This window comes from Paramisgurnus dabryanus, chromosome 1 (genome assembly GCF_030506205.2).
Source record: "Paramisgurnus dabryanus chromosome 1, PD_genome_1.1, whole genome shotgun sequence".
In the NCBI taxonomy this organism is placed as follows: domain Eukaryota; kingdom Metazoa; phylum Chordata; class Actinopteri; order Cypriniformes; family Cobitidae; genus Paramisgurnus; species Paramisgurnus dabryanus.
The window spans coordinates 55,948,228-55,974,165 of NC_133337.1; the positions used below are offsets into that span (position 1 = coordinate 55,948,228).

Sequence of the window (25,938 nt, forward strand, 5' to 3'; positions counted from 1 at the left end):
TTGAACAGTTGAGCTCCAATTAGGGCTGCGCATAGTTCAAGTCAAGGGATAGTGTGTTGTTTTTTGGGCGCAACACGGGACCTCGCCATTAGGAAGGATACATTCACCTGTTGATCATATTCAGTGCGCATGTAGGCGACTGCACCATAAAACTGCTCTGACGCATCGCAGAAGATGTGCAGGTCTAGGATGGCTGAGGGGTTGTCTGCTGTCCAATGGATAAAACAACGGGGCAGAACTATTGAGGCGAGATTAGGGAGTTCTCCTTCCCAGGAAAGCCAGGCTTCTAGGATGATGTGGGGAAGATTTGGGTCATCCCATTCTCTTGCCTTTGCCCACAGCTGCTGGACAATTATCTTGGCTCTTGTTGTGTAGAGGAGGATGTAGCTAAGAGGATCATACTGGCTTGCAAGTACTCTGTAGATGTGACGCATGGTTGGAGTAGTAGCTTCAATGGCTCGGTGCCTGTATTTCAGGGTGTCCGTATGGCAATTCCAATGAAGGCCTAAAGTAGATTCCATGGGGTCTAAAGAAGGATGGTGTGACAGCCAGAGCTCTGCCTGGTCTGACCTAGCATCGGGAGGGAGATCACAAATGACCTTGGGGTCATTACTGGCCCATTGTCTAATGTCAAAGCCACCAGAGGAGAGGGTTGCACGCAAGCAGTGAAGGAGGTCCTTAGCTTCATCTGATGTGGGGAGACTTGAAGGCAATTATCCACATAGAAACAGTGTTGTATTGTATAGGTAACACGCTCATCTGCATTAGAGCCCTGCACGGGCTTAAATCTCCAGCCCTAACCCGACCCCAGCCCGACAATGCCTGCAATTTTTTCAGCCCGAACCCGACCTGACCCGAGACTAATATCAATTACTTTTAAGCTCTCTCTCTCTGATGCGCGCTCTCTCGCTCTCGGACGCGTTCTTAAACATAATAAGAGGTGAAGTATAGCTTTAGCCTACAGAAATGCTTATTGCTTTAATGTAGGGAGTTATAATAGCTCATTGTTCACAGTTCATATTTATGATCTTATAGTCCATTTGAAAATTTTTGTAAATAACTTCCCTTCCCTTACCTGTCCCTGTTCAGTGTGCAATTAATAAATAAAAATTAGTATGACGTTAATTTTTAAAAGTGTGCGAGGTCCGTGCACGTCCTCCGCTAACACAGAAATGGCAAAAAGCGCAATCGGCTAAACGAGCATTAAATATTAATATGACATTGATTTTTTGTTTTATTAATTTATAGTCACAAAACTTATCAAGAAAACATCAATTAAAATTAAGAGACAAATTATATGAAACGAAATTTATTTTAAAGTAGCAAGAAAAACTTAAATTAAACTCGGAAATAATGTCTGACCCATTACAATTCTACCTTCAAATTGACCTTTACGCCCTATATGGCTTTTAAAATTACGGTCTCTCTTTCGTATTAAGCTAACTAAATTTAAACAAAACATAAACAACATTACAACAATATTCAAACCCAAATACTCAAACATAAATATAAAACAGACATTCTCTATAAGGATACATAAAACAATCTGATGTAGCGTTTATAATAGCTGGTTGGTAGAGGTTTACTATTTTTGGCAAAACCTCCGTTGCAAACCTCCATTTACCTGAATAAAAATTATTTTTACTTTGAAAATGATGCGCTGTCACATTAACATGAGCTGTTCATTTACATAAGACTCCATCTACGTTCATTTACACTGCAGCGCAACGTCTGAGTTCTCAAACTAAAACAGGGTCTGCAGCTTTTGCGAACGAATCCGTTTATGAGGGATGAAAGCGGTGGTGTGTAAATGAAAGGCATAAACGTAGCAAAAGTAACGTTTTAAAGGACAAACGCATTAATGTAAACATAGCCTCAGATGCGCGCTGTCTCTGCTACACACGCAAACACACACACACAATGAGGAGAGACGCTAAAATAAGCCCGAGCCCGACCCGAGCCCGGTCTGTAAAAAAAAAGAACGGCCCGAGCCCGGCCCAAATGGGCTTAGACTGTCGGGCCCCGTCGGGCCCCGACGGGCTTGCAGGGCTCTAATCTGCATGTGCATCCTTGGCAATCCTCTGGAGGACATAAATGGCACAGCATGGGCTGGCAGTGGTGCCAAATGGGATGACTTGCCCTTCATATATAGTTGGAGGGGATCTAATGTCTAGATCACGCCAGAGGAAGCACAGGAGGGGTTTATCTTGGGGTAGCAGGCGCACCTGGTGGAACATGGACTTAATGTCTCCGCTGATGTGCTGCCTGAAACGAAGGAGAACTCCAAGGAGGGATGGTCCAAGGGTTGGACCAGGAAGCAATTGTGAATTCAGACATTGATTCTGATAGGAGAAAGAACAATCAAATACAACGCGGTCCTTTCCATTATGATACACAATGTGATGAGGTATATACCAAGACTCTGGGGCATCTGCTGCTTTAGAGAGTCAACTTCTTGACATACCCAGCATCAACTAGCTTCTGGATCTCTCTGGTATAGGTTTCCGCCTGTGAGGGGTTTTGGAGCAGCCTCCTCTCACAGCTGCGAAGACGGGACATAACTGCTTTCTTAGGGGCCTTTAAGGGGGGCCAGGGATCTGCTCGAAGGAGAGGTGTGGCATACCTTAGGACATCATCAACAGGAATTCGAATGGTTTGAGTCTCCAGCTGGTGAAGTGCATCTCTGTCCTGTTTAGAGCGGACACCCAATTTTGTGTTCCTCAAAGGTACTGTGTCCAGCTGCCACAGTTTTTGCACATTGTGGTGAATGTCATCAGGTGGACATTTAAAGGAGATATAATGACACTTTGTGGAGGGAGAGCTGACAAAATCTCTAGCAGGGCCCTGTAACGTCCAGCCGAGAGGTTTTGATAGCTGCTGGGGCTCCGGGGGGGCCTAATTTTACAGACAGTGTTGGAGTGATCAGGTGGGTATGATCAGCTCCTATGAGTAGGAGGGGTCTTATTATATCATACTGCTACAAGGGAATCTGCCTGAGGTGAGGGTAGCGCCGCCGGAGGGATTTTTACAGGATGAGAATGTTCAGATAAGGAAAGCTGATCTGCAGTGAAAGCATGCCTGATGGCATAGGTTTTCTTTCGATGGGCCTTTGGAATAAGGGTGAAGGACACTGTGGCACAGTTTAGAGTCTGAACATCCTGTCTCACTGTCCTCAGCTTCAGGCTCTCAGACACCCCATCAACTGAAGTTTCTGGGCTGCAGAAGGATTGTACGTTCTGATCTATCATCTAATATGGCATACGTGTCTAAGGACTTGTTTCCATTACGTAGGGTCACTTCAACTACCTTTAACAGCACTTTATTGCAATCGCTAGGATGGTCTAGGTATAAATTCTGCACTTGCCTCTGGTTGATGTTGCATAGGACCTGCAGATGTTTTCCATTACATTGGTTGCAGCGTTCCTTCAGATCACACTGGTTTGCAAAGTGGTCTCATGCACACCGCCAGCATCGTTTCTGTCCTGTGATCCAACTAGCTCTCTGATCTTCAGTGAGCTTGAGGAAGTCATCACATTTACTGACGTGATGTTCAGGTGAGTTACAGTAAGCACACAATGGACAAGGTGTGGATGTGGTGTTGAGGGGAAGCTGACTGACCCTAGGAGGAGCTATCTGGACTTTAGGGAAGGTCACTTGGGAAGTCTTGCTACCATGGAGTATAGCTGTAGCTCTAAATGGGTGAGAGGGTGGTGGCCTTGGTCGGACAGGTTGAAGGGTTCTCTCTCTTCTGGGCTGGCACAGGTTTCCTGTTGCAACCAGGAGGAAAAATCTAGGAGGTTATAGGATAGGGGACCTGGTCTACTCAAACTCATGCTTTTCTTAAACTGACAAAAGTGCTCACTGGGTAGTTTCTCTAGTAGGCGTTCGACATGTGAGCCACAGGTAAGCTCAGAGTGACCTTTCGGGACCCATGGACTGGAGGAGACCCACTAAGGCTTGTACTCTAAGGGAAAACTGATCTAGGCCTCTACCATCACCTATATGGATAGCAGGCATCTCCATTATAGCCCGGAGCTCCCTGAGAGCAAGCTGTCTGGGTTGGCCTTAACGCTCATCTAGGGCCCGCATAGCTTGAGTGCAAGGATCTTGAGCATAAACATAAGCTAAGGCAAGCCGCTTTGCCTGATCTACCTTTAAGTGATCTAGTAAGATGTGATATTTATACTGCTCTGACTCTCCTGGGTCTAACAGATTGGATAGGGCCATCTTTAACATTATATATTGGCCTTCATCTTCTCCAGTAAGATCAGGGAATGAGGGACCTTCTATCTTACTATATGGGTGCAATCGGCCTAAAGGGGGGGCTAAAGGGCTTGGTGAGGCTGCAGAAGTATGATGGTGAGGCTGCACATTTCATAGCTGGTACGCTGGCTGGGCAGAGTGGGCCATAGCTCTAGGCTGAATTTGAGATGAAAACATGTAGGCTGGGAGCAAAGGGTTACGCGAGACTGGGACTTGACCGGTGACAGGGAACTGACTATTGTCAGAAGTAATCATGTGCTGCCAGTACTAAACTAAGGGCTAACTGGCAGGGGCATGGCTTACAGGAGGTGGATAAGGAAGCTGCTGCTGAGGTGGAAAAGGAAAGGGCTTAATGTCACGAGTGGTAGCCTGGGGTGGCATTGCAGCATGCTGGGCTTGTGATCCTACTAACGGAGGGCCAAAGGTTTCAGGGAATGGTACTGAACGAGACTGCGAGGAGTGGCCTTGGTCTAGCATGCAGCGCTGGATTAGTCTACCTTGATTCCTTACTTCTTCTAGTAACTGCTGTAAGAGCTCAGTTTGACGGTCAGGAATTGGGGCTACATGAGGGACATGCGAGTACTCCGGGGCTAGGGCTCTTCCAGAAGAGACAGGTGAGGGAGGGTCCATTGCTGGCTCTGCTGGTGGTTCTGGCTCTTCCTCTTCATCCTCCTCACTGGATAGTTGAGGTGGCTCTTGCTCCTCCTCAGACTGGTACTGTGATTGATACTGAGGTCCAACACCACAGATGTCTGCAGAGTGAAGCAGTGGTGGCTCTGGTAATTCAGTAGTATGTTGTGGCCGCTGATCATATTCCATGACGTAGTCATCATAGCGTGCAGGACGTGAGGCTTGGTGGTGAGGACACTGAAGTAACGAAGGCAGGGAGTGACTGGACATTTCCACTGGTCATCAATGGATCCGGCTCGAAGGACCATGAAAAGGAGGTTGAGAGGGAGTGGGTAGGTGGCTGGCTTGAGACCAGTGGAGGTGTCGGTAAGGACAATCCAGTCCAGTCACTTTAATTACACAGTGTTCTGTTTATTAGGCAAGTAAAAAACATTGGAAGGAAAGTCAAACATTTGTTCAAGAACTCAGAAATTAGCCTACAAACAAGTCAATACATAAATATTGTCAGCCCCATAATTAACATACTATAATGCCTATAAATATTCAAATACATAATCTTACAGTTACAACAGAAAGTCACATGAATATAAACCAAATTAAACTAATTTAATCTAACAATACATTTAAACAGACAAACTGAAAGGAATGAAAGATTCATGCTCACTTTCTCATAATTAACTTAACATAGGAAACTTACATAGTTCAATAATGCACACAAGGCAGGAGACATAACGGCTGTTTCTCAATATGCGTTCTTCAGCGATCTTGCGTCCTTGTGTCCTCGCTCTACGTCATCATTAACAGTCAAAGTTCAATTCCAATTCTCAAGAACACAAGTACAGAGGACGCATGAAAATACCCGGATGAGTTCTTGATATCGAGGATGCATCGAGTGCAGACTTGCGCGCTGAAATCTGGGAAGGTCACGTGACCAGCAGGAAGATCGCACACATCTCAATTCTCACAAGTGCGTTATGTGTTCTCGCGACCTTCTGTGTTGGTTCTTCCGAGGTGGCCGGGCAAGACCAGTCTCCACGAGAACACAAGTCCGTTCTTTGCGTTCTTGGAATTGAGAAACAGCCATTATTAGTGATGGTTGTTTTCGAAGCACTGCTCCATGAGGCTTCGAAACATTTACAAATCTTTTGTTTCGAATCAGTGGTTCGGAGCTTGTTTCAAACTGGCCCAAGTCACGTGATTTTAGCAAACGAGGCTTCATTACGTCATAACTGTTTCGAAACGTTTCGAAAATCCGATGGTTAAAAAAAAAAAATTTGATGGTTCACCACTAGGGGGAGTTGATCACATGACCAGTGTCTAATATGTTTAGGTGAACTCGGGTCAGTTTTATTATGAAAGTTCATAAAACATTTATCCTTCTGACTAATAACACTGCCATTTTGTCTACTTTTTGTTTATAGACAGATTTAATGACAAAAATGTGCACAATTAAAAGGGTAGTTAGTTTTAATGATTTGTTTGCCCTAAATAAAACTAAAAACACATAATAGACTTTTAACTATGTCTTAAGTTAAATAATTTTTTAACATATTTTAATACAAATCTTGCTATTATTTTGTTATAAAACATTATTTTGTAAAATGTTTGGACATATCTGCTTTTACACTATTTTGACCAGCAGGGGTCGCCAGCGTGTGTGGTGTTTCGAACTGCTTCGAAAAACTGAATCAATTTTCAAAGCAATTGGTTCAATTGATTCGAAGCTTCGAAAAGCTTAATTTCTCCCATCACTAGCCATTATCTTTCAGCAGCACCACACAAGAATCCTCCATGTAGCATGAACAAGGGGGAAAGGGCTGTGCACAGGTGCTGTCTAATAAAGCATGTGGCTGATTGAGGCTAATTAATTACAGGTGTGGTGAGCTGCATGGGGAACTGAAAGACAAAGTGGGCGTGGCAATAGCACAGAGGAGAAACTTCCAAACAGTGAGAACATAAAGACAGAATATACATATCTGGGTGAACTATCCTTTTAATCTGCATTTTGTATAAGAAATGCTCTTCTGAAGTCTTCAATGTAAGCATTCAGGCAAATAACCATTTTAACCCCACATATTCATATGTTATTCTATTGTAACATAGTAAAGACAAAAAGCTATTCTTGCTTTAAAAACAATATGACTTTTTTAAAGAATATTAGCAAATAAGCATTCTGATTTAACACACATGCAAAAAAATTTAAAATGTCATTGTCAGTAAGACAAGCAAACATGAAGTTAGTAGATAGGGTTATTTATAGTGTATAATACCAGTTGATTGAGCATAATCCTTTAGAGCATTCCTTATCCCATATTCAGATGAATCCTCCTCAGCGTCTGTCCTGCAGACTTCTTCCTCGTTTTCTGTGGTAGAATCCTTGAAATACATTCAATTACATCAAAGTTATTTAAGTAAATTGGGTGTGTTACAACATTAGACCAGTATTTTGTTATATAAGAAATTAAAAGAAAGATTCCTAAATAACAATGAAGAAACATAAATTATACTGTTTACTGTAACTCTTTTTAACAATTACAAATGCATAAAATAAAAATAGCATGCCTAGTACATTAAAGTAAATCCTTACCAGTACACTTTCATCTTTGGATGCAAGTTTGTTTGCATAAGATTGCTGCTGAATCTCTAAAGTATGCTTTGCAGTGTCATTATTTTGCGAGCTGTTTCCAGTGCTTTCATCCACAACAGCAGTACTTTGATTTATGCGCGTTAATGGCGCTTTAGTATTGTTTTTCCTCGTGATAACGGCTGCTACAATTATTGCAAGTAGTGTAAATAACACAGCCGGCCAAATTAAGTCCGGGGTTGCATCCATTATGTCTAGGGAATAACTTACTTTGTTGCCAATCCGATTAACTGCGTTTATTATTAACTAGCAATGACGCATGCGTTTTATCGTTTGCTTGCACGTGTATTATTTTACACGCACCCTATTCAAACAAGCATCTGCGAAATAATTTACTTGTTTCTTAAAACATTTAGTTTGCATTTCTTGACCAGCCTGTGATACGCTTTAATGTTATGCGGTTATTGACAGCGGAAGTTGTTATTCCAAAATAAAAGCTCCCATTGGGCCAACCAGAAGAAAACGCTTTATTTTTAAAGGGATAGTTCACCTTAAAATAAAAAATTCTTTCATCATTTACTACTCCTCATGTTTTTCTAAACCTGAATGAATTTCTTTTTTTTCCTAATAAACACAAAAGAAGATAGTTTGAGAAATTATGGTAAACACACCGCAGATAGTCACCATTGACTTTGTGACCATAGTAGGAATAAAAAATATGAAATTTAATGGGTACAGTCAACTGTGTGCTAACCATCATTTATCAAAATATTTTCTTCATTAATTTTTTACAATACTTTGAAAATACTTTTTCCTTCTATGAAAGTCAATGGTCACTATCTGCTGTGTGTTTATCATTTCTCAAAATATCTTCTTTTGTGTTCATCAGAAAAAATAAATTCATACAGTTTTAGAACAACATGAGGAGGAGTAAATGAGGACAGAATTTTCATTTTAAGGTGAAATTTCCCTTTAAGAGAGACTGTTTGTACGAAATTATTACAAAATAATTTTTTATTGAGTATATTTTAAATGTTTTATCTAAATCTGGTGATATTGTAGTGGAAGAAAATAACACTAACAAATTGTAACTGATTTATGAAGTTTACTGCTAAAAAGTGTTTCACTTCTATTAAAATTAAAATCGAATTAAAATTCCAAAATGTCTAAATTAATAAAACAAAATAAGCAATATATTTAATAATAATTTAAATAATAATCATTTAAATACTTTTTACAATCACAACTATAAATTGTTTGCAAGTCTGTTTGCAAGTCTGCAATTTCTATTAGTACATTTCCAGCCTTTTCATCATTAATTATATTCATTCCTACTTTTACTTATCTTACTAACACTTTAAGAACACCTTTTGAATAAGTAATGTGTTTACTTTTCCAAAAACTAACATATCTTGAATCATTACCTAGGCACATTTACTTACATCACACACATTTACCTTTACTTTGCAGCAAAAACATATTTGCTTTTAAAAACGAATGGATTAATGGGTATATTTCTATAATCATAAACTATTATTATTATGGCAACCTTGCTTATAAGTAGTTTCATTGTATCGCCATCAATTAATCATCCTTTTATCCGTTTTAATGATGTGGAAATAAGTTGTTATTTCTGTTGGTGAAGTTATTCACAATGTATAAAAGACAGAACAGCAGTCAAGCAGTATAGCAGACCATCACAGATACCACAATAAAACAGTCAAGGTAAGTCTCAAGACATTTTCATACAGCTGCTTTGTAACTCAATTCCTGTTATAAGCATGATATAAAAATTGTGATTTATTTTATTAAAGGACATAGAGGAAAATGAATACTGCAGTATATGGAGTGTTTTTTGTATGCCTGAGCAGTGCATTGTTAGTATGTGTTGGATCCCAGCCTGTTGATAGCAGGTAAGAAAGTCAATTTAGCATCACCAAATTATTTTTAGATAATAAATAGTTATTTTTTTAAGAGTATGTACAATATAATATGTATTTTTATAATATAACGTTTTTAATGTGTGTCACAAAGAGAAAATAAAAGTTTTATTATAATGTCATTAATAGCTCAACAAATGAGATTCAAAATTTGGGTCGCCGTTACGCTGAATCAACCATTGCGAGTGACATCAGTAAAATTATGGACTCCATGGTTCAGAAGAACTTTGTAAACTTTCTGCTCAATCAGCGTGAGAAGAAGAGCGAGTAAGTTGGGAGAAATGAAAGCAGCTCGATTTTTTGATACATTAAAAGTGTGCAAAACATTAAGTAAACAATACTCATTTCTACAGAGCAGCTATGGTTGATGATCCAGACTACCATATCTTCAATGACCTGCTGAAAAAAGAGATCATGGTGAGGGTTTACAATAAAGGCGATGGGTTTAAGTAAGTTCCCTTCAGCAAATATTTTTTTTTATGTTTCATGTGGTCTGATTCACTGTGATGCAAGTAAAATCTAACTGTTTTAGTTCCTTGACCCACAGGATTCAGTAAAGCCATAGAATTGCCCTGGAGAGCAGACCGAATCCAGATCTAAGCAAAAAATCTACTGTACCATATATTTTCTGATAATATATAAGAAATCACATGATGTCTATGAATCAAAATTTGTTCATTACAATTAAAATGTTTCTTTAAATCAAAAAGGTGTTTTTTGTACTATATGGGCAACTTGTATTTGCCATTTGAACCATTTACTTTAATAGAAAAGACCTAGATTTCTGTTTTATATAGGCTTATTATAATTTCAGAGAGTAAAAGATAATTAATATTTGTCTTTTAAACATAATATAAAATGTCTTGTTTGTGTTCAACTGAAAAATAAAGTAACATGACACGAGGGTGAGTAAATTATGAGAGCTCTTCAGTCCGGTAGATGGCGATATTCAACACATAGTATACAGTTCTGCAAACAAAACAATACTTAAAAAGATTGAGGTTGTTCAAAATCAAGCTTTGCGAATATGTTGTGGTGCATTTAGATCATCCCCGATAGTTTCACTACAAGTTGAAATGGGAGAACTGCCTATAGAAATGCGTAGGCTCCAGCTGAGACAAAGGTATTTGTACGGTGTAAAGGGACATCAGGAAAATCATCCAGTTAGAGCACTTTTGAAAGATTGTTGGGAGTATGAATATAAAGAAATAACTAGCTTCGGTTGGGTAGTAAGGAAAGAGATAAACAATTTGGAGTTGAAAGATCATGTAATAGCTCCTTCTGTGGCTATACCAGCAATTCCCCCTTGGCTGTTTAAAATGCCTTCAATAGATTTACAAATTCACAAAATATTGGAAAATTTGGAGATGAGCTTACCAACTGATCTGGTAGTTCAACAGTATATTACACAAGAGTACTATGCTGTACTACAGGTATTCACTGATGGATCTAAGGATCCAGAGTCTGAAAGAACGGCAGCAGCAGTATATATTCCTGCTTTTAAGACAAACATTGCAAAAAGACTATCAGATCAAGTGTCAGTTTTTACTACCGAACTTTTAGCTATTATAATAGCTCTACAGTGGATTGAAGAAGTCCAACCAGAAAGAACTGTGATATGTAGTGACTCAATGGCTGCTCTCACTAGTCTAAAAAGTGGAAAATCAGAATCAAGGCAAGATTTAATATTTGAAATATTACAAAGTCTGTTTAGAATCAGGCAGTTAAGGATGGAGGTACATTTCCTTTGGGTGCATGCTCATGTGGGTGTGGATGGTAATGAAATAGTAGATTTGCTAGCAAAGAAAGCTTTAGATCATACACAAATAGATATTAAGGTAGCTTTGAGTAAAACAGAATTCAAGAGCGTGATTTCGTTTGAAGTAAATAAGAAATGGCAAAAGATGTGGAATAATGAAACTAAAGGAAGACATCTCTTTCAGATACAGGAGAAGGTTGGAAATGGGAGGAAGTGGAATGGAAATAGAAAGAAGGATGTCATTATCTCAAGACTAAGAATTGGACATACAGCATTAAACTATAGTCTATTTAAAATAGGTAAACATGAATCGGGAGAATGTGACAAATGTGGAGAATTAGAAACAGTAATTCATATTATTAATGAGTGTTCTGCATATGAAAGGGAGAGATTTCAGTTAATACAAGAATTACGATGTATGGGAGTTGAAAATATTTCATTAAAAGTATTGTTAGGAAAAGAGGGTAGGCAATCAAGAATTCAAGAAGTATTATTTAAATATTTGAAAAACATAGGAATAATAAACAGAATTTAGGTTTTAAATAATTTTTTTTTTTTTTTTTTTTTTTTTTTTTTGTATTTCTTTCTTCCAAATCTATGCCCACTCCACACTCCAGATCAGTAGGTGGCGGTAATGCACCTTTTTCGTTGGTTTGCCAAACCGCCATAAAACACCAGAAGAAGAAGAAGAAGATATTCAACACATTCACCAAAACAGCAACAAGCGCTCACTGTGATTTGCCGAAGAAATACAGAGGAAGTCTTGCCTTCTGTCAAATGTTTTGTTTCGGGACTGTTAAACCGCCGACCTTTTAAAATAGAATAATCTAATACATTTATTTTACAGCAGAGCTATTACGGAGTCATTTGGTCTGGATGTTTGACTATGTAGTTAATGAGCTGTTCACGTGACTAGGAAGTCAGTTTCTGTAGTTGTCAGAACGGTAAACAATAACCATAAATAGGAAAAAAGTACTTTAAGGCAATTTTGAAACAGATATTTATCCATCATGCACAGAAGAGGAGTCGGAGCTGGTGCGATCGCCAAAAAGAAACTCGCAGAGGTATGAACACGCGTGACATAAATCATTAAACACAAATCATTTTGTATTATGATCCATCTAACTAATTTGTGTATTCTCAGGCTAAGTACAAAGAGAGAGGTAACGTCCTGGCAGAAGATCAAATTGCACAAGTGCGTATATACGTTAACTAGATTTCGTGCTTGTGTTTTCCAAGATATGCATGTCATTGTTAAAGCAAACGTAAAATGTGCTTAACTATTGTAATGTGTTGTCCATGCAGATGTCCAAACAGCTGGAAACCTTTAAGACCCATTTAGAGGAGTTTGCTAGCAAACATAAACAAGATATCCGCAAAAGCTCTCAGTTCAGGGTGCAGTTTCAAGAGATGTGTGCCACCATTGGGGTCGATCCACTTGCATGTACGTATTTCAGTTCAAATGTTTAATGTTGGTTAAAGTGGTTAAGAAGACCCCCCAAGCTGGGATGTGGATTTACCATATATGTGATTTATGTTTAAACTCATCCTAAAGCAATAAATAATGCATTTAATTTAACTAAACTAAAGAATTTTTACTATTGCAGTGGAGGAAAAAAAGTGGTATATAATGCCTTTTTTAACCAAACAATATATTTATTTCATCAAAATATGTAAACAATAATTATATATCATGTACAAAAGTGTAATTGTCTCATTTATTTGGATGTGTGCAGCTGGGAAAGGATTTTGGTCTGAGATGCTTGGAGTTGGAGATTTCTACTATGAGCTCGGTGTGCAGATCATTGAAGTCTGTTTAGCTTTGAAACACAGAAATGGTGGTAAGTTGTGTCACATTATAGTGTTATAATTTTATTTCTCTTAATAATAAAACAGGCCTTAACACATTAATTATTAAATAGTCACAGAAAGCCATTCATATATTTTATGAAGATTTACATATCTGTTGCCAGACAAATCTCATACTTAACTTAATATGGGTAGGTTTCCTGGTCAGGGCTTTATTAGTCCAAACTAAAATGCATGTTTCTCAAGAAGTGTTTTAGTCTAGGACTTACCTTAAGCCTTGTCTGTAAAACCGGGAGTTTGTCTCTAAAATTAAAATTTTTATATACCCTTACATGCTCCTTTATCTTTGCAGGGCTCATCACACTGGATGAACTTCATCAGCGTGTCTTAAAAGGAAGAGGGAAGTTTGCACAAGATGTGAGCCAGTGAGTATCTATGATTTTTTTAGGGTATTTTACACCCTACCATCTAACCATTCTAGACAAATGTATTTTAATAACACCCAAATTTTGTAATCACAGAGATGACTTAGTGCGGGCCATCAAGAAACTCAAGGCTATGGGAAACGGTTTTGGGATGATTCCTGTTGGAGGCTCTTACTTGGTTCAGTCAGTACCAGCAGAGCTCAATATGGATCACACTGTTGTCCTTCAGCTAGCAGAGGTACTCGATAATAAAACAAAAATTTCTAACACTTTCACAAATCAGTTGTCAAATCTGATTATAACTGGTATTACAGAAAAAGGGATACGTGACGGTGAGCGAGATCAGAGAAAGCCTCAAATGGGAGAGAGAGAGAACCTGTCATGTGCTTGTAAGTGTGCAGGAATAAAAACTTCAGCAAGCATTGTGGATTTCTATCTCTTATACTGTACTTACATAATGTGCGCTGTATTTCAGGATCACCTGTTGAAAGAAGGCTTAGCATGGCTGGACTCCCAAGCAGCAGGCGAGCCACAATACTGGCTGCCGGCTCTGTTCTCAGAGCTTGTATCACGAGACGTTACGCCTGAAGAAGCTAACCAGATGACACCTTGAGTATAAGATGTTTTTTAAACACATGCTAACGGTTGTGGGGAATTGCAGAACCAGGGTTAAAGACCATCAGACGCATTGCTGAATCTACATTGTAAATATAAATTTACAAAAGTTGTCACTGGGGCAGTACCCTTTCTTCAAGCAAGCCGATACACATTTATCCATCATCTTTCAGACAAACACATTTCGAGATTTTGTAGCAAATATCTTTGCTCTTCGAAACTTTATAATGGTAGAAAACAGGGATCAGGGAACAACTTCTGACTTTAAACCCCCAAAAAGTGCATTCATCCTTCACAAAGGTAATCTACAGGTTAATAAAGGTCTTCTGTGTGTAATTACTTTGATTTTGTAAGAAAAATGTCCATATTTCAAACTTTTATAAACTATAACAACTAGCTTCCGGTAATGATGCCATCTTGGACTCACGCAATTCATGCAAGAGTTTAAGCCTAGTGAACGTTCATTGCCATCAGGTAAGATGCTATCTTTATCGTAAGCTAGTTATTATAGTTTATGAAGTTTAAAATATTTATTAAAAAGTTGAAATATTGAAAATTTATATTTTTCTTACAACATCGCATCAGTTACCAGCAGAAGATCTTTATTAACCCCTCGGAGCCATGTGGATTACTTCTGTGAAGGATGGATGCACTTTTTGGGCTTAAAAGTCGGAAGTTGTTCTCTGATCCCTGTTTTTCACTCAACTCCAAATGTGTTTGTCTGAAAGATGATGAACATATGTATCTCAGATTGCATGAGAACTAGTAGATCATGGGATAATTTTGATATTTGCCTGGAGTATTGCTTTAACAGTGCATATTATATTATTAGTACATATTAGGACTTTTTAAAGGGTATTGTCCCATTGACAGCTTTTGTAACTTATTTCTGACAGTGTACATGGTGAGCGCAAAGCTTGCTTCAGTATGGAGAATAAAACCACCTACTTTGTCAACATAATCCCAAAGTATTTTGTATATTTGTTATTTAAAATTCTATTTACCTATGGAATAAATAAAAACAAGGAGATTTCCAGTGGTTAATACAATGTTTCATTTGTATTTTATTTGCACTACATTTTTCTCAATTCATTTTTATTACCTTTTTAAGAAATGGCAACCGTTTCATATTTTTCTTCTTTCTAAAACACTGCAATTATACAGTTTACATTACACAGTGGTTACTTATTTATTGCAGAATGAAAGGAAGAGATAAGGTACGGTCAGCCGACCATTATCTCAAAACAAACCTAGACTGAGTAAATACAAATCAGGCACAAAACGGAAAGGCATCGAATCACCATTAGAGAGTTTATTTTGTGATAATGACTAGCTGAGTACATTATCTCACTTATTACCTGGCTACTGTACTTAATAATAAATAAATGGACATGAAATGTTCAATTCCATATTATGTGAAAAGAAAAACGGCTATAAACCAAGTCGGGTTTCTGTTGTAACAGTCATTATAGAATAAAAGTCATGCATAAACATTTGAACACAGATCTCAGCATTAGACCAATCAGAATCAAGTATTCCAGAGACCCATGTAATAATAGTTAGCTAATAATGAAAGGCAAATGATATACATCTACAAAATCCTGGACCATTCAGTACCTTAACCAATGCCACCATATGTGCCTAGAGATATTTAAGATACAGTTAAATGGGCATTGATTATAACTCGTGACTATAAACGTGGTCTTCAAACTGTTGTTGCGTCATGTCATCACAGATGAGAGTGCAGAATGGACACACTTTGTGGGCCAGCTCATGAAGAGCCAGTTCATCCTCGCTGAAATCAGGAAAGCTTTCCTGGCAATGCTGGCACACCCTCATCTACAAGGAAATATAATTCAATCATTTTGATGTTCCCACCTTGGATAGTCATTATTAGTATATATCACCCCAGTATATTTTCGGTGTGATATATGTAACAGATTTTTTTTATTATCAGCATCGCATCAGCCAACAAATCTGTTTAATAGGCCAATAAATTGTTCTGTTCCTTCAAATTTTTGTTCCAAATAAAAAACAAAATTACCAATATTTTACTTATAAATATGACATTATGTTATATTAAACAAAAAACTAACTCCGGCGTGAGGTGTCAGATCCGCAGTACGTCTTTTAAATAGTTTTTAGGGTACATTTATAAATATTATGCATAACAAATATATATTTAGTTTCACCAATTTTCTGTTTATCTCTTTATTGTAATAACATTTGTATTATATCTGACTGATCAGCCACATTGCTTTCTCAATATCTGTATCGGCATTGACCCCTAATTATTAAAATATTGTGGACTTAATTATACAGTCCTTACCTTGTTCTCTACTTCTGATGGATCTTCTATAATAAAGAAATAGCAAACATCAACAAGTTTTATACAACCCCAAAACAGAAAAAGTTGGGACACTGTAGAAATTGTGAGTAAAAAAGGAATGGAATAATTTACAAATCTCATAAACTTATATTTTATTCACAGTAGAATATAGATAACATATCAAATGTTGAAAGTAAGATATTTTGAAATGTCATGCCAAATATTGGCTCATTTTGGATTTCATGAGAGCTACACATTCCAAAAAAAATTGGGACAGGTAGCAATAAGAGGCCAGAAAAGTTAAATGTGCATATAAAGGAACAGCTGGAGGAGGACCAATGTTTAGGAATGGGAATGTTGTCCTATTCTTGTCTAATACAGACTTCTAGTTGCTCAACTGTCTTAGGTCTTCTTTGTCGCATCTTTCGCTTTATGATGCACCAAATCTTTTCTTTGGGTGAAAGATCTGGACTGCAGGTTGGCCATTTCAGTACTCAGATCCTTCTTCTATGCAGTCTTGATGTTGTAATTGATGCACTATGTGGTCTGGCATTGTCATGTTGGAAAATGCAAGGTCTTCCCTGAAAGAGACGACATCTGAATGGGATCATATGTATCTAGAACTTGGATAAACCTTTCAGCATTGATGGTGCCTTTCCAGATGTGTAAGCTGACCATGCCACACGCACTCATGCAACCCCAAACCATCAGAGATGCAGGCTTCTGAAAAGAGCGCTAATAACAACTTGGGTTGTCATTGTCCTCTTTAGTCCGGATGAAATGGCATCCCAGTTTTTCAAAAAGAACTTCAAATTTTGATTCGTTGGACCACAGAACAGTTTTCCACTTTGCCAAAGTCCATTTTAAATGAGCCTTGCCCAGGGAAAACACCTGCGCTTCTGGGTCATGCTTAGATATGGCTTCTTTTTTGACCTACAGAGTTTTAGCTGGCAACAGCGAATGACACGGTGGATTGTGTTCACTGACAATGTGTTCTGGAAGTATTCCAGAGCCCATGTTGTGATTTCCATTACAGTAATATTCCTGTATGTGATGCAGTGCCATCTAAGAGCCCGAAGATCACGGGCATCCGGTATGGTTTTCCGGTCTTGACCCTTACGCACAGAGATTGTTCCAGATTCTCTGAATCTTTGAATGATATTATGCACTGTAGATGATGATAACTTCAATCTCATTGCATTTTTTCTCTGAGAAGCTCAGAAAACTATTTTTCGCTGCAGCATTGGGGGAATTGGTGATTCTCTGCCCATCTTGACCTCTGAGAGACACTGCCATTCTGAGAGGCTCTTTTTATACCCAATCATGTTTCCAATTGACCTAATAAGTTGCAAATTGGTCTTTCAACTGTTCCTTATATGTACATTAAAATTTTCTGGCCTCTTATTGCTACCTGTCACAACTTTTTTTGGAATGTGTAGCTCTCATGAGATCCAAAATGTGCCAATATTTGGCATGACATTTCAAAATATCTTACTTTCAACATTTGATATGTTATCTATATTCTACTGTGAATAAAATATAAGCTTATGAGATTTGTAAATTATTCCATTCCTTTTTTACTCACAATTTCTACAGTGTCCCAACTTTTTCTGTTTTGGGGTTGTACATCAAAACAAACATATATACAATACTGCTTGATCAGAGATTACTATAAACTATATCCATACTAAATACATATATATTCTGCATCCATTTTCAATTAAATTAATTTAAAAGATCTACCAGTCAAGTCAATAATGTTCTCATAGACGTTAGAATCAGGCGGGTGTGTTTGGTCTTGGGTGCTGGTGGAGGCAGGTGGGCTATGAGGGTTGGTGAGTTGATCAGACATAGCCGCCACAGCCGCCATCTGGTAGTCAAACACTGCCTTGCGCAGTCGAACTATTTCTGCATTAAGCTCCTAGAAATAAAATAAGAATGCATATTACATAAAAATAATAATTTGGCATTGTACTGACCTCCAAAATTGTTACTGACGTAGAGAGAACAGCAGGAGATGTGGCAAAACGAAACAGATTACCTCATTCTGTTCAAGAAACTTCTGTTTGACTGATTTTGATTCCTCTGCAAGTTCATAAATTTTGTCCTGGGCCTCCTGGAGCTGTGTCTGTAGTACATATGTAGCAGCAACAATAACTTAAATATTTTACTTCAATTTTTCAGATACTTAAAAACATTGCTCTTAGTGAATGTAAACCAATTGTGTTTTAAATTTCTACAAACACAAAACACAGCACGAGGTCTAAACACCTGGATCTGATGGTATTTTTCAGAATCGACTTTATTGACAGCCATCTCTGCCAGCTTCTTTTTCTCTTCCTTCAATTCCTGCTCTGCAATTTCTGCACGTTTTGTGGCTTCTTTGCAATTTTGCGTCTCACTGCGCAGCAGCCCTCTGGATTCAGTCAGCTGGGTGAGCAAGGCCTGAATCTGTACCTGAAAGAGAAACCATTTATATATTTGATTTGTATACACAAAATAGCAAACACTTGTATGCTTGTTTAAAAAAAAAAGAATATAATCAAGTATTCACCCTATTCTAAATGTTACACTATACAATGGCCTATATTCTCCTCCAAACTTAAAATGCCTCTGTGGATGAGATCTATTAAGATACACTTTATTAAAGATGCGTTCACACCATAGGCGCCTATCCCGTGGGTACTTTGGGGCTCAAGCACACATCAATATGGCCGAGCATGAAAAAACGCCAGATGTGCTCATTTAATTTGAATCATAAACGCTTTTGAAATTCATGAGACTCTTGGTGTATTTAGTGAGTTGTGACATCTACAACGCTTTGATAAATAAGCTGAATAAAGGGTGCTTCACATTTCACATCTAAACTGCGTGCAGAACGTGACCGCATCGCTTTCCTCCTTTCCAAATGGCTTGGGTTGTGGCTATAAGGGATAAAGCTAAGGCCCAAATCTCGTGAAATCTTGCCAGATAAGTGCTGTTTTCATCCTAATCCTACCCCCAAACCTAACCCTAAACCCATCACTGCATTGGATTTAGGTCGTAGCTGTATACTATCTAGCCAGAAACGCTGTTTTTATCCTTATCCTATCCCTAAATCCAAGGTGTCGCAAGATTTGGCCGTAGCTGTATCCACTCTAGCCAGAACCAAGTGATTAGGTGCTCCCATAGCGTCTGCCGTTGCTAAATAACCCAAGCATTGAGTGACGTTGTGCCGAGTACACACCAACGGCAAAAAGAAATCAGGTTCACGCCATATAGTAAACACTTTAATTACAAGATTTCAGGATGTAAAAACCATTAAAGGCAGGGAGCACATTTGGAAAAACGCTTTGGAAGAGGGAGTGGGGCCGAGTACCAAAACACACTTGTAGCCAATCAGCAGTAAGGGGCGTGTCTACTAACTAACATTGTTGCCTGGGTTGCGTATGTGTGTGAGGCAGGTCTATCAAAAGAAGGTCCAGATTCTATTAGGTGCGTGTTTGTTTAGGTGATTTCAAATGTCAACACTGGCTTTCAGAGATCGTGCACCCCACCTTTAACGTCCTTGAAAAGTTGTGAATCACTGCGTATGGACTAGTCTGGGAGTTTATGGATTGCTACAACTTGTACCACGTGACCGCTGAAATGTCATGCAGAAAAACCTTTAATAGGCTATGTTATTATTGTTACTTAACGTACTTTCTGTGTCCTGCAATATTTAGCAGAAGTATTTTAATGTTGCAATTATGTATTTTACAGCTGCCATTAATATTCTTGCAAGCATATTATTCATTTTGATGTTGTTACCGCTGCTACAGGAATGCATAATCCACGTATTTGAACCTGTATATTAAAAGGAGTCCATACATTTGGCCATATAGACCCTTTTACTGTTTGTACACAATGATGACGTGGCAGCGTATGCGCGCGCATTTAGGCAACGGAAGTATCGTAAGAATCAGCAGTGAAGCAACACAAACAGTAAGTTATTTTAAAAAAGTTGACTTTATCAACATTTTCAACACAGCTACCAGATACGTGTACTATAGTGGAGTGGATAGAAGACGTTAGCAGATGGCCAAAAATAAAGTTGCCAGATACATATATACGTATATTAGTATATTATATTTGAGCAACCAAACGCAACAACCAGACAATTTGATGCTGGGAAACCGTTTTAATAAACGTTCTGAGTTGCTACCACGTTAGAACCAATGGGGAATAACACCACTTCTGTTGCCCAAATGCGCGCGCAGGCTATTTGATCACGTGAGCTGTAAAAGGGTCTATAGTGTAATGTGTGAAAATACAGTAATACTGCTAAAAGATGCTTTAAGTTTCCAAATAGACAATATCTCACTTTATAATCGTCTCCCCCTTGCCCTGACATTGATGCTTGTAATGCTCTGTTTTCTTCTCTTTGGTCTTCTAGAGCCTTTTTCACCCGCAGAAGCTCCTCAATTTCCCCATGCAGTTTCTCATTGTTTTTCTTGCTGCTTTGCACATCCACCTGTAGTATAATTATTGTTTTTTGCCAATAAAATAATAATTCATGGAATGTATTGTCACATTTGTACATTGTCCATTCTTTCCCTGATCCACAAAAAAAAAAAACTTGTGTGCAAACCTCTAGCAACTTGACACGATCCTGCAGTTTGTTGTAATTGTGCTCCATTTCATTTAGGCAGGTATTTAATCTAGAGAAATACAGATCAAAATATATTTTTAAAAACAAATGCATGTACAATACATGTCAGCATGAAGAGGTTCATGATGATGGAAACTCACTTGAGATTTTCTGCGAACTGGACATCAGTCTGTTGCTGTAACTCAGTCTTTTGCTTCTTAAGCACGTTGATCTTTTGAATTGCTTTTTCGTAGTTTTCATTGTAAGAGGTCAGTGACTGTAGATAAGCAGACTGTAGACAAGTTAAAAGTACTGAATTAAGTCAAATCATATAGTCAAAGATGTGACCTCAACACAGACCTGCTCATGCAGACAAAGCTACCGACATCAGCCATGTTTTCATCCACCTATTTTTATGCACATTTTGAAGTATCGCATTAAAACGCGCCAAGATGCGCAAAAATTCTAAAAATGTGCATAAAAAACAGTGAGTTGGATAACTTTCTTATCCGATAAGAAAACATGTGCATGAACTACGATGGAAATAAATGTAAAAGGGATAGCCCTTGAAATGAAATGAAAATTCTTTCAATATTTACTAACTCTCGTTATGTTACAAACATGTATAAATTTTAGTGCTGGGAAAAGATTAATCGCGATTAATCGCATTTAAAATAAAAGTGATTTTTTGCATAATATGTGTGTGTGTACTGAGTGTAATTATTATGTATATTTAACCACACACAGATACATATAGTCATTTTAGATTTTTATATAAAAATATACATAAATATATATACACATGTAAATGTTTCTTAGATACATACATGAATGTGTGTGTATTTATATATACATAATAATTACACAGCACACACTCATATATTATGCAAAAAATTTATTTTATTTTAAATGCGATTATTCGCGAATAATCTGTTCCCAGCACTAATAAATTTCTTTGTTCTGATGAACACAAAGGTAGATATTTTGAGAAATGTTTGTAACCAAACTGTTTCTGGACCCCATTTACTTTCATAGTATTCTTTTTTCCTACTATGAAAGCAAATGGGGTCCATGAACGGTTTGGTTACAAACATTGCTTATTAAAATATCTTCCTTTGTGTTCATCAGAACAAATAAATGTATACAGGTTTGTAACAACATGAAAGTGAGTAAATGATGACACAATTTTCATTTTTGGGTGAACTATCCCTTTAATGCGATATTCCAATTATGGGCATAAGTTTAATACACAACTATGAATGGAAACATAGCTGATTTAAACGTTGTTACTATTAATTTTGTCCAAAACGTATTTAAAGACATTTCTTAGTGTAAGGTTTAAGAAAGGCTGCGCTCTTATATACCTGTTCAGTGGTGTCATAATTCTGTACATCTGACAGAGACGTTTCCAGATTTTCTTTTGACTTCAACTCTTCTAGGCAGTTCTGTCATTTAATACAACACAAGGACACATTCAAAATTACATCATCAACAAAAGATAATAGCAGCTTGTTGAACAACAAGTATTGCAACATTTCCATCGACACAATACATACAGTGCACAAAGACTTTAAGGATTTGACATAAATCAACCTTCATAACGAAACACCCAGTGGTACCAGAGGTAGCAAAAATGAATAATAAAATGAAAGGTTTTACATATGTGTGTTAGAAACACATAAAAAAGTATGCATGTAAAGGCTTGACCAACCTTGATACGGCAAAGCTCACGCAGTCTGTCGTCCAGCTCATTTTTCAGGATCGTATTTTCTTCTTTTAAGGATTCAATCTCTTTCACAAAGTCCTCTTTCTCCTTTGCCATCATTTGTACTTGCTCCTACTCACAAGAAAATTCATATAAATTATTTTTTCACATATTTTCCTAATTAGATAATCTGTAATTACATTTTCTTAATGGCAAAATTTGCAATAGTTTTAATTTATGTTTAAACGCATCCAATGGACATGGGTTTTTCCAATGGTGCTAAAAAACCATTGTAACTTAGCTGAGAGTACAAAGAAAGGATAGCTGTTCAATATATACTGTACCTGTGTTGTTACAACTAAGAGGTCCTTCTCCAAGCTGGAGTCAAGACTTGTTTCTGCCGGGTTTCGAAAGCAGAATGGAGTGCTGGCTCCTTTGACATGACCATTGCTATCCACATAGCAGAACTGGTAAAACTCCCCATCATCTTTAGGTATGTAGTTCTCTGAGACAAAAGTCATGAGTTTTATCTTATCTATTTGAAGACACTGTCACTCACTCAGAAGTGCGATAGAAATACTTAAAGGGGCCATGGCATGAAAATCTGACTTTTTCCATGTTTTAATGCTATGATTGGGTCCCCAGTGCTTCTATCAACCTAGAAAATGTGAAAAAGATCAACCCAGTAACTAAGTTTTGGTAAACCATTCTCTACAAGCACATGAAAAATAGGTCGTTGAAATTTGGCTCTCCTTATGATGTCATAAGGAGCTCTTATTATAATTATACCACCTCTTAATCTGCACTATCCAACCACAGCACTGGCATTTAGTGCAGAGAAAAGCACAAATGAGTTTTAATTGCAACAAACCACCATCATTGTGATCAGTGTTTCAATTTCATCAGCTCATTTGCATTTTAAAGGACACACCCAAATCGGCACATTTTTGCACACACCTACAAAGTGGCAATTTTAACATGCTATAATAAATTATTTATATTGTATTTTGAGCTAAAACTTCACATATGTGCTCTGGGGACACCAAAGATTTATTTGACATCTTAAAAAAGTATTGTGCCCATGGCCCCTTTAAATGCTTTGATTTGCATTGCTAAGTAATGCTCACCTTCTGGCTCCACATGCATATTTCATTGCCAAGAAAAAGCTCATAATGGAAGCAAAGCAAGTCCCCGCTGAGAAACATGACGCATCACAAGGTCCCAGGATTTAAGACATTAAGTAATTTGATAAGTAGATGCAGACCACTTGCAGTATTGTTTACTCACTTTACTAAAATAGCAGCAAAACACCACACTCATGCTGTCTGATACACATTACAACCACCATTACATCTCATTTTGTAAACGTTTTATCAGTCAGCAATAAAATACCCAATTCAGGTCAAAGCCCTGGAAAACTGTTGTGTTGAATTAGGCTAGATAATCAAGAAATCCAAGATGCGAAATATTTCGGAGCAGAAACAAACAGGAATAAAATGGGTCAGTAATTATTACCTTTGAAAACCACTTGCATGAGCGCTTCAGGTCCGACTTGGTCCAGGCAGGGTTGCACCCATTCATAATTATAATATCCCTGGGTTGACTGCCAGCCAACCTGAACATGTATGAACAGAAAGTGACACGGTCAGATTTTTATTTAACGTCTTTAATAGAAATTTGAGATTATGTAATCTAATTGAAAGTCATGCAGTTTTGGTATGTGCGATAGCACTTCAGATAAAACCCAATCTGAATATTTAAACTGTTTCAATTACAAAAACAATGATTCAGAAACGTTTGTTTTCCTTGAATAATGACAAAGCTCTTGAATTCTTTTTCTCTACAACATGAGTTGTTTACCATTATAAAAATGTTTCAGTGTTTATTATAAATAAAACAGCAATTAACCAATCAGAATGACCGCTGCACCCAATAATTCTGTGTATCACTGCGCACAACCCAGCAACGTAGTGTGGAAAAATTATGTTGCTGTTCACAGTCAGTCAGTCAGGAACTATTTCTTCGGCAGAGAGAAGATTTTTAGTGCTTTTCCCTATGAAAGTTGCTTTGAAACTTTTTTTTGTACTTTAAAATATTTTCTGTGTGATATAAAAGCAATAAGGTACTCGAGGCTAGTATTGTATAGTGAATAAGTCGCGGCTGATGGTGTTGCATTTATTCCGGTTCGCTCCGCGTCGTGCCCAACAACGCCCTTTAGACCACTGACTTATTCACTATTCAACACTAACGTTAGTAGCCATTAAACCATTATAAAATTCCTTCCTGTATTTGTTTTAGGCCTTGTTCTAGTGAGTTTTAATGGTTCCCATCAGCCAGATAGCATCCCACCAACATAGACCATTATAGTTTTTATTACAACCAATAGTCCCATTGTATTTATCACATTATATTCATTAAATGCATTAATTTCTGCAATAATTTTGGTTGTTGTTCTTTCAACAGGTAAAACCATAAAGCAACAAATAAAAAATCTTGAGTTATGATATTTAGGATTTTACTCTTGCGCGTCTGATCGTTTACACACCTTGAAGATGCCGATCCAGTCCCTTGGGTTGGGCTGCAGACCACCAGTGATCGTGTAATGGCAGGTAACCGCTGTGTTTGGCGGATATGATGGAGGAACATCGTTAAAAACTACTTGAGAGAAAGAGATGGTCTCCATGACCGTAGGTGTCGTCTCATCTGCGTTATCATCCATCATTTAGTACACAGTCACTCTTATTATGTGCAGAAGTGAAAGAGAAAGATTTAAAGCGATTATTTAACTTTCAACAACTTTCTCTTTAAACAGCGTCAACTTTCACTTTCACTTAAGAGCGTCACTACAAAACGAACCTAAGTAACAAAATAACGCAGTTTTTGATATCGTTGTGTAAATAAACAAAAGTACTATTCATATTATTCATAGACAACGCTTATAAAAAACGAATACGATAACTTTTCATAAATTATGAGCTACGTTTTAACTTTAAACGTAAGCATAAACAACAAAATAAAACATTTTACGTTTTAGTATCTGTACTTTAGTAATGTTTTTATAATAAACAACTTCCAAAAATAAAATGTTACCTGAACCTTCTTTCAGACCGTGTTAACCGAGCGGTGAAATACACGGATGATGCTATAAATAGCAAAACAGAAACACGCTGGGATTTGTAGTTCAATCAATGTCAGTATTAATATCAGACTACAGGATTTCCCGTAGACGTGGGTTATGTCATCCAAGTAAATCTATTACACTATAGTCAA

General features: G+C 37.6%; 4 protein-coding genes across 5 annotated transcripts in view; 2 read left to right on the forward strand and 2 right to left on the reverse strand.

Moving 5' to 3' along the window:
- Positions 1 to 7,963, reverse strand: part of mxra7 (matrix-remodelling associated 7) — a 20,328-nt gene extending 12,365 nt beyond the window's left edge. The window contains exons 1-2 of the mRNA XM_065242399.2: positions 7,481 to 7,963; positions 7,164 to 7,269 (exon numbers count right to left, since the gene is read on the reverse strand). Coding sequence (XP_065098471.1) covers positions 7,164 to 7,269; positions 7,481 to 7,726 — 352 coding nt within the window. The 5' untranslated portion in view covers positions 7,727 to 7,963. The remainder of the gene's footprint in view (positions 1 to 7,163; positions 7,270 to 7,480) is intronic.
- A 1,341-nt stretch (positions 7,964 to 9,304) lies between these two features.
- gip (gastric inhibitory polypeptide) lies at positions 9,305 to 9,870 on the forward strand. Its single transcript, XM_065242819.2, has 3 exons — positions 9,305 to 9,390; positions 9,547 to 9,684; positions 9,771 to 9,870. The coding sequence occupies exons 1-3, from the start codon at positions 9,305 to 9,307 to the stop codon at positions 9,868 to 9,870; spliced, it is 324 nt and encodes a 107-aa protein (XP_065098891.2).
- A 1,983-nt stretch (positions 9,871 to 11,853) lies between these two features.
- On the forward strand, positions 11,854 to 15,068 carry snf8 (SNF8 subunit of ESCRT-II). The gene is made up of 8 exons (XM_065242423.1): positions 11,854 to 12,240; positions 12,321 to 12,371; positions 12,482 to 12,620; positions 12,913 to 13,017; positions 13,338 to 13,410; positions 13,507 to 13,648; positions 13,725 to 13,799; positions 13,886 to 15,068. The coding sequence occupies exons 1-8, from the start codon at positions 12,187 to 12,189 to the stop codon at positions 14,021 to 14,023; spliced, it is 777 nt and encodes a 258-aa protein (XP_065098495.1). The 5' UTR covers positions 11,854 to 12,186; the 3' UTR covers positions 14,024 to 15,068.
- Positions 15,063 to 25,874, reverse strand: calcoco2 (calcium binding and coiled-coil domain 2). 2 transcript variants are annotated; one of them, XM_065242410.1, is made up of 14 exons: positions 25,759 to 25,874; positions 25,214 to 25,406; positions 24,184 to 24,283; positions 23,013 to 23,173; positions 22,675 to 22,800; positions 22,328 to 22,408; positions 21,125 to 21,240; positions 20,964 to 21,033; positions 20,697 to 20,846; positions 18,626 to 18,811; positions 18,396 to 18,482; positions 18,098 to 18,275; positions 16,355 to 16,380; positions 15,063 to 15,864 (listed from the first exon to the last, which is right to left on the reverse strand). In XM_065242410.1, exons 2-14 carry the CDS (start codon positions 25,388 to 25,390, stop codon positions 15,703 to 15,705), a joined length of 1,620 nt encoding a protein of 539 aa, XP_065098482.1. In that variant the 5' UTR covers positions 25,391 to 25,406; positions 25,759 to 25,874; the 3' UTR covers positions 15,063 to 15,702. The 2 variants fall into 2 exon arrangements, with proteins under 2 accessions (XP_065098482.1, XP_065098481.1); XM_065242409.1 differs by having other exon boundaries at positions 21,125 to 21,255.
- Between the last annotated feature and the right edge of the window lie 64 nt (positions 25,875 to 25,938).